An 8,581-nucleotide genomic window follows, 5' to 3' on the forward strand; every position below is an offset into this window, starting at 1 on the left:
AACTTCCAGTGACGTCAATTCGCGCGAATAATGCGCACACGTGATTGGTGCAAAGTTACGAGGCAACCTTCTTACTTTATAAATCTTGAGTTGAAGGGTCTCCTATGGGATAGCGCCACCGTCAATTAAAATTGTTATCAGAATAAGAAAAAATAAATTGTCTTTACAGAATGGATACTTTTATTAATAGTATATTATTTAGCTGTTTATTGTCAGCCCTGTCGGTAACGCAGGCATTTGGTGAGTTTTTGAACTTGACATTTTCAATTTGATTTTTAAAATTTAAAAATTTAATTTATACTTGATGTTTGGCTGCTTTCGAGCATTTATTTAGTGGTTCCGTTTGTGTTATTTTTATTTTTTTAAAAGAAACTAACTTTTGCGTTAGTGCCACCTGCCGGATTACACGCGAAATAGATCAAAGTTATATCACAATCACCATGACAACGTTCGCAATGCAAGTTGAAAAATTTCATTCATAAAAAGTCTTTATAGATGAATGGTATTTTAACGGCAACATAAGAGGTAAGCAGAGGTAAGCTTAAATGCATCATAGAAACAGAATAAGATATTAGTGTTGCAAAAAATTATACATGGCTTTCATTTCAAAAGGAGCCAATCTCACTAACTTTTGACATTGAGTAAAAGTATTTTCAAGCAAAAACAGGACGATTAGGATCGCGAGGGGGCAGTTCAAAACCAACATTATTTACATTTTAAATTTAATTCCCTAGTCGCTAGCCACCCCTACTTTAAAATTTTAAATGGCACCCCCTACTTTTTAAAACATTTTCGGAATGGGAAAAAAACGAGCGTATCTCGATGTCAAAGAAAAACAATTTTTTGTCGATTTGTTTCTCAATTAGGGTTGGTTTAATTTTTGAAATTTTTAGTCTTAGTAGCCTTTGATTTAACTCAATTTTATTTAAATAAAAAATATGTCGACTTGGGTTGCGATGGAAGAGTTCAAAACCAAGATGAAATACGTTTTAGGTTTCATCTCCTAGTCAGTAACCACCCTTACTTTAAAATTTTAAAAAGCACTCCCAACTTTTTAAAACATTTTTGGAAAGGGGGAAAAAGCTTATCTAACCGTAAACGAAAAAAAAATATTTTGTCAATTCGTTTTTGAGTTAGGGGTAGTTTTGTGTTTAGTCCTTTTTTAGTAGCCTTTGATTGAACTCAGTTTAATTTAAATAAAAAATATGTCAATTCGGGTTGCAATGAGAGACTTCAATATAAAATACTTTTTAGGTTCCATCCCCTTGTCGCTAGCCACACCTGCTTTAAAATTTTAAATAGCACGCCCCCACTTTAAAAAAAAATTCAACTCAAAAACGAATCGACAAAATATTTTTTTTCATTTACGATTAGATAAGCTTTTTCCCTCCTTCCCAAAAATGTTTCAAAAAGTTGGGGGTGCTTTTTAAAATTTCAAAATAAGTGTGCTTAGTGACTGGGGGATGAAACCTAAAACGTATTTTATGTTGGGTTTGAACTCTCTCATAGCTATCCGAATCGATATATCTTTTATTTAAATTAAATTGAGTTGAATCAAAGGCTACTGGATTAAAAATTTCAAAAATTAAACCACCCCTAAGTGAAAAACCAATCGACATTTAGATACGCTCATTTTTTCCCTTTCCTAAAATGTTTTAAAAAGTAAGGGATGCCATTTAAAATTTTAAAGTAGGGGTGGCTAGCGACTAGGAATTATACTAGGCCGGTTATACAATTATAAAAATTTTAACACTGCTATACAGGTATGTCAGAACTCGCGCCCCAGGAAAAAATTCAAGTAAGATAAGATACCAGGAACATGAATAAGATGTTTCTTTTAAAAAAATTTTGACATTTATTTTTTGACATTTGCCATTTTTTATATCTGTGTAATTATACTGATAATCTTGTATATATATTTTTTTAATTATTTAGTAAAGGTACAAAAATATTGCCAATAAAAGCTACAAATAACGTTAAACAGAGTTACAATTTAGGATACAGCTTCCCTGTTTCCTCTACTAATAACCTGTAGCAAAAAAACTTGGAAAACATACAACAGAAATAAAGTGTGTCAAAATGCAAAATTTAAACTCTTATACTTCAAAATTTTTATAGGTAGAATTTTTTTAACATTTTTTTCCATGTTCCTGGTGTCTTACCCTCCATGGCATTTTTCTCTGGGGCGCCATTTCTGGCGCACCCTGTATATTAATTTAGTATACCAAAAAAAAAACATAAATTATTGCCTAATTAGCTACAAGAGTAAAATATAAAAAATCATATCTTACACATTTACAAAAATATTAATAAGGTGAAAAAAACAGAAATTAATTATTATTTGATATTTAGTTTAGTTGGTAAGCAACTAATAAAATACACAAAAAATTTAATTTGCGAATAAGAAATTTGCGAAAAAATACGAATGTCATTGATTCACTAATGGAAGTAGTTTCAAGAGAATGACTCATTTGAATCTTTTATGCACCACCTACATCCTACGTCAGTCCTACTATTTTTACCCAAAATTATTTAGTAAATTCTTTTAATTCTCTAAACAATAATCTAAACCATAATGTAATTAGGTAAGTAGTTTGTAAATTCTATTGTTTTCAAAACTAACACTAATCATGTAAAATTGTGAGGTGGAAACTGATAATTACTACATTGTTTTTCTGTCTCACCTGGGCCACTTTAAAAAAGTATGAGGTTTCGGCATATCAATTTAGCTTTGACAATAAAAAATTGACATTCAAATTATGTACTAATTTAAGCATTATTAATAAGTAAAATATTTTTCAATAAAATACCATTAACTCACTTGCTATCCCAAATACCTTTCCTGTATCGCCTACATTTTGGCTTTCTCATTTCCTATTGACACTACAAAATCGAAGTTTATGCAGAACGAGTAATAAAATTAATCATTGTCTAGTTTGTGTGCATTGCGTGAGACAATTTTCACAGCACATATTATTTTGTAATGCTCTTTTAACTGTAATTGCCGTAAACGTTTAGCATAAGTTAAAAATAATCCACAAACTACGAGTATAACAAGAGTTGTAGATAACATTTTATTAAGTTTTATACGTCGCCGTTGGTGCTTTTTGGATAATTATTATTGCTTTTATTGTGTTAGTGTTACCGTTACTATTTCTAGTAAAGAATCACTTTTCCTTGCGACTATAAAAAAAACAACTCCCACTGGTTCACATAGGCGATGTTTTCTTCTTCAGACCCATAAGGTTAGTGGGTCAGTCGTCCTGTAGTGGGTCAATTATTCATCCGCCACATTTTGGTGCTGACCATTAAATCTCATTTTGCGTTACTGTTTTTATTTTAATTAAGTTAACGCCCTGCAAATTCTTGCAGGTGCATGGGTTAAATGTGCACATTATTCTCTTTACTTGCAACATTAACCTGCAAAACTTAGCACTGACGCTTTTAATTATCCACTGGAAATAACACACACGCACGTGAGGAGAAAAATTTAAACGTATTTTAAATGATCAAATTGAAACAAAATAACTTATGCCAAACCAACTGTTTTAGACTTTTTGAATCGCTAATGCAAAAATTCGTTTTCTAAGAACAAGTCAAATCATAATATATTTTCTCGGTTAATTACTGTTAACATCAAAAGTAACAATAGATAATTTTACTTAGTTCAAAGATCAAATGTCAAAATTTTTAATCAGGGGCGTCCTAAACTAGAGAGGTATAGGGTAAAAAATAGTTTTAAATTTTAATGCTATTTATGGTGTTTAATAAAAAATTTAAATTAATTTTATTCAAAAACGGTAAGTTTAATTGAAACAACGCAAGAAACCTCTTTTTTGTGAGAAACTTTGGAATTTAAGATTTTCTTGGCGAAAACGAAAAGAAACTACAGCTAAAACAATTGGGGTACTTTTTACCCTATACCTCCTCCAGTTTACAAAGCCCCTAATTAAAAATTTCAACGTTTTGTCTTTTAATTCGTTTAGCTGTACTAAAACTTGTAATTTTATCTAAAAATGGTTTCTGAAATACTGGAAAAAAACTCATTAAAAACGTACACTTTTCTCCCTTACTTAGCACTTTTCATACACGTTGAAAAGAAACTTTTGTCTTAAAATTAAATGTTCTATCACCTGTTTCAATTCGTAACAATGTAACGGAACAACCTGTATATGTTTAGAAAGACATATTTTTTTCTATTTATGTTAATAAATAAAACCGGATTTTAAATAAAATTTATTTATACAGAAGTTATATCACATCGTTAGAAATTATTAATTATATTTTCACTTAATATTTGTTGATGTTTTAAAGTTTTGCTCACTGTTTTGCCAAGTATTTATTTATTTATTTTAATTACAGTTTTACTGCTTATTTATGAAAATTTTCACATAGACGATGACTATTTTTTTTTCACTACTAGCTGTAAAAGATGCTATTATTTAGTTCGTCCAGAAGTTGTTTTTCTCTCCTAGTAGTCAATAACACGGTTCGGTAACATTGATGAAAATTTGGTCAATAGTAGTTTTTTACTTCCTAAATAACAAAATGCATTTAGTTTTTTTGAAAACACGTACCGTTTAACTATTTTAATGTTCCTAAAGTTAGTTTATTAAAATATTGTATACTTCTTATTAGATCCTCTTGGTAAGGAAATGATAAACAAAAACACGATTTAACCCGTCACACCAAAAACACAACGCGTTTCAACCACAAAGTGGTCATCCTCAGGTGAGAATAAAACTCAGGTGAGCCTTGGTTCAGATTCAATTTTTGACCAATTTATTTTTGACTTTCAAAGTTCTTTTTTTCGTTATTTCTTTTCATCCTTTCTTGTACCAAATTCGTTAATAAACGGACTGGTTTCGCTGAAGCCTGAGTTTTATTTCGTGTGAGTGGTAAGCGACCTCATCCCATAGAAGATCTTTTTCAAAACTTATAGAAAGCGATCCTGCTCTTGCCCAAAGGAGAACGGGGCAAATCAGAAGAAAATTGAGAGCCATTGAAGATAATGGCCCACTAGCAGTAATTTGATTATGAATTATTTATTGTTGTTTATATTTTCAATTGTTATTACATTTAGTTTAAAAAATTCTCCTAAACAAGTTATAAAAAAGTAAAAAAGTTATAAACATCTAAAAAAATTCCCAAAACTTTCGGACCCTACGTTATGTTTGTAACAATACGTAGAACACAACTGATGTGGAAACACAGTTTATCTATTTTAGCGACAAAAAGCTGTCGTATCTGTATTAATCTGTGTTAATATTTACTACATAAATTTGCAGAAGCACGCAGAAGTTATCTGTTAATTAGTTCCAGTTATACAGGCGTCGACATGACGTTTTGATTAGACAAATCATTCGTAATTAAAAAGCATTTACAAACCTGATATGAGGAAAGCGAGTCTTTTCAACTATCTCATTCAACAAATGTGGGAAAAACATACAGGGTGTCAAAAAAGAGTGTAAAATATTTAAGAAGGTAATAGTATAGATCAAAATATACAAAAAAGTCTAATAAACATGGAGCCGCAAAATAACGGTTTCGGAGATATGGAATATGATCATTGTTTTACCTCGTTTTTTATTTTGCAAAAAGTTGCATTTTCTTATCATAGTTGACTTGTTTTGTGAAATAAACATTAAGTATTTAACTGTTGTTGAACAAGCCTGCAGGATCGCTTGATTTAAACTCCCAAAATTTCTTTGTTTGGGGATATTTGAAAAACATTAGTCTATGGTACTCGTGTAAATAGTCTCGAGGAGCTGCAGCTACGTATTATATAAAAAAAAATTTTTTGACAGAATTTTTTAAACATTTTTTCCATGTTGACATTACACCTGTATATCAGCATTTAGTTTGATGGTTTCAGTGCTTAGTATCAATTTAGTGCAATAAAAACACGCAGCTGGAACTAAGTATAATGTGGACACTAACTAGGGTTCCAAATTTAACACTTCACTTTCTTGTTTAACTTTTAATAAAATATTTACGATTTCTGTTTGTTGTTTTAATTTGAGAATTTTCTAGTTGTGACATATTTACGGTCAGTAGAACGTGATTGTTTGTTTTTAGTTAATATCATTAATACAAAAAATCTGAAGTCCAATAGGTCACAAAATTTTATCACATTTTATTTTTTTATCACAAAAAAATTTTATGTAAAAGACAAACTTGTTGATTTCACTAGAATTATTTACGAAAAATATAATTTTAGATAATTTTATTATACTCCAACAAAGAACCACAATCCACCGAGAGTTTTATTTTAACAAAAATCTTCTCAACTTTCTCATGTAGCTTCACCTGACATCATCATACCGAATCCAATAAGCAGGTATTATCAATTTTTGTATAACCTACCAGACACGATGTTCTACATTTAAGTGAGCCATGAGCATGGCTACAGCGATCTCTCTTGCTTATAAAGCCTTCACACAACCATCATGTCCTTCAGATTTGTTTTAAAGTTCAAGGCGACTAGTTCTTCATGAAGGTGTGTTCTAATTTAAGTGTGCCTTAACAACCACCATGGATTACTCATTGATATTTTGGCTACTAATTGCGGTTTTTTCGACGGGTTTTTGTGCCTCTATTGAGAAAAATAACAGTGAACTTGAAACTGTAACAGTGCGAAAAAGCAGTTCACGCAAGATCTCCTTAGGTGATCTCATAACATGTGGTCTAATACGAGATATTTCATGCTTTTTGGACGTAGGAGATGCGTTTGTGGAGGAAAAGAAGAATGAAATTTTAGGTAAGCCGTGGTGGAGTTAACTGGGACAGTACGATCAAAGAATTTTCGGAAAGATTTTAAACTAAAAAAACTGTAAAACTTTTAATAAAAAAGCAAAGATTGCTCATTTTTGGAAATTGCTATAAATCAGTTTTATTCCAAAACATCCTTTTTTTGACATGTCAGAAACATTGAACTCTAGTTATTCCAATTATGTTCTAATTAACTCGAATTAGCAAGAATTGAAAATTTAACATTAAAAAATTTAGATTTTGTCAATAAAATTTAAACATTTCCTGTTTCTGTCCTCTTTTAGTAAATAATGTGGAACAAGAAACCTTGTTTACGCTTAATTGAGGTTAGCCATGTGTTGAATGGGTTGAAGAATCCGAACAAACTCTTCCATTAAAATAATTTTACTCCAAACATCTTAAACTGAACACCACTGTATAACTAGTTGCATAATCATCAAAATTGAACGTTTATTTTAATTATGAATTATTATTATTCGTGATGTTAAAAATGAACAATGCGTCTGTTTCCTGCCACCATCTGTACAATTGTAAATACAAAATTCCACAAGAGTTAATTTAAACAAAACATAAACCGTATATTCGCGCAATAACTATTCACAGGATGACGACAAAACCGTTACTTTAGCGGTCAAAATTTGATTTTTCAAAGTGGCACAAGGATGGTTCAGAATTTTAAACTAAATAAAACTTTCTCGTGGGAATGAAAAGTATTTTTTTACAGCACAAGCCGATGTTTCAAAAGCTACAAGTCGAGCCAATAATGAAAATTCTCCAAGTAATTTGAGCAAAGCCATCAATAGAATCGTCTCAGAATTAACCGATGTGTTCAGAGAAGGTATATTCAGCTTCTTCAAAAGTGCCCGAGAAGGGGAGGAAGACGATCAGATTGAAAGCACAATTGAAGAAAGCGAAGAATCTTCTGTAAAACCCAGTAGCAGAAAAGTTGGAGGTTTGTATATACTTTCAACTCATTTTATAATAATTCTCATTGAATTATTTGCAGAATCACGTAAAAAGAAGAAGAAGGGGAAGCTCATCGCCTTGATCAAACTGATTATCATTGGAATTGTTCTTAAAGCAAAATTAACTTTACTTTTGAAAGCTCTATCAGCGGCATTGCAAGTGAAATTCTTTTTAGTAGCTTTGGCTGGATTGATTTTGAATGCGGCGAGATTCTATTTAGATTTGAAGAAAGGACATCAACCACAAAAAGTAATTTACTACGAGCACGCCCAACACCAGCACCACTATGAAGGGGATGACGATTGGGGAAGTTCCGGCCCCGGAGGCGGTTATTGGGGCCGTTCTTACGAGGAGGAAGAAACTTCCCCACATAATTTAGTATATGCTAAACAACGACCTTACAAAAAAGTTGAGAAAGACGAATCGGGTTTCTCCTGGTTCGGTTAAATCATAACTGAGGCATTGTAGGATTAGAGGTGTTCTCAGGTATTGCATTTCGTATGAGAACTTGTAAATTTTTTTAAAACTCGAGTAACTAGTCATAAGTGTGGAAGCATTTACAAATAACTTATTTTAATTTATTCTTATTTATTTTTTTGTATATGTAGGTTAGAATTAATTCAGAACTGTTGAAAACTTTTTTTAACTTGTCTAGTATAAGTGATGATGTAACATACATTAAAAAATGTAACTGGATTACTCGCATGTGACAAAAGTTCAGGCACGTGTAACATTGTACAAGAATCTAAAATATACGTCTTGACTGAAACAGTACGTGAGTAATGATATGATAATTACATCTAGGTACAAATGATTCCTGTTTTATGAAAAAATACTCCTCACG

At 31.2% G+C, this 8,581-nt stretch overlaps 1 protein-coding gene across 1 annotated transcript; it reads left to right on the forward strand.

The window, feature by feature from the left end:
* Positions 1-6,443: 6,443 nt before the first annotated feature.
* LOC123012240 lies at positions 6,444-8,506 on the forward strand. The gene is made up of 3 exons (XM_044410129.1): positions 6,444-6,760; positions 7,496-7,723; positions 7,778-8,506. Exons 1-3 carry the CDS (start codon positions 6,535-6,537, stop codon positions 8,182-8,184), a joined length of 861 nt encoding a protein of 286 aa, XP_044266064.1. The 5' UTR covers positions 6,444-6,534; the 3' UTR covers positions 8,185-8,506.
* Positions 8,507-8,581: the final 75 nt, after the last annotated feature.

This window comes from Tribolium madens, unplaced genomic scaffold (genome assembly GCF_015345945.1).
Source record: "Tribolium madens isolate multiple individuals breed KSU strain unplaced genomic scaffold, Tmad_KSU_1.1 Scaffold_91;HRSCAF=231;Tcas5.2_LG7, whole genome shotgun sequence".
NCBI lineage: Eukaryota > Metazoa > Arthropoda > Insecta > Coleoptera > Tenebrionidae > Tribolium > Tribolium madens.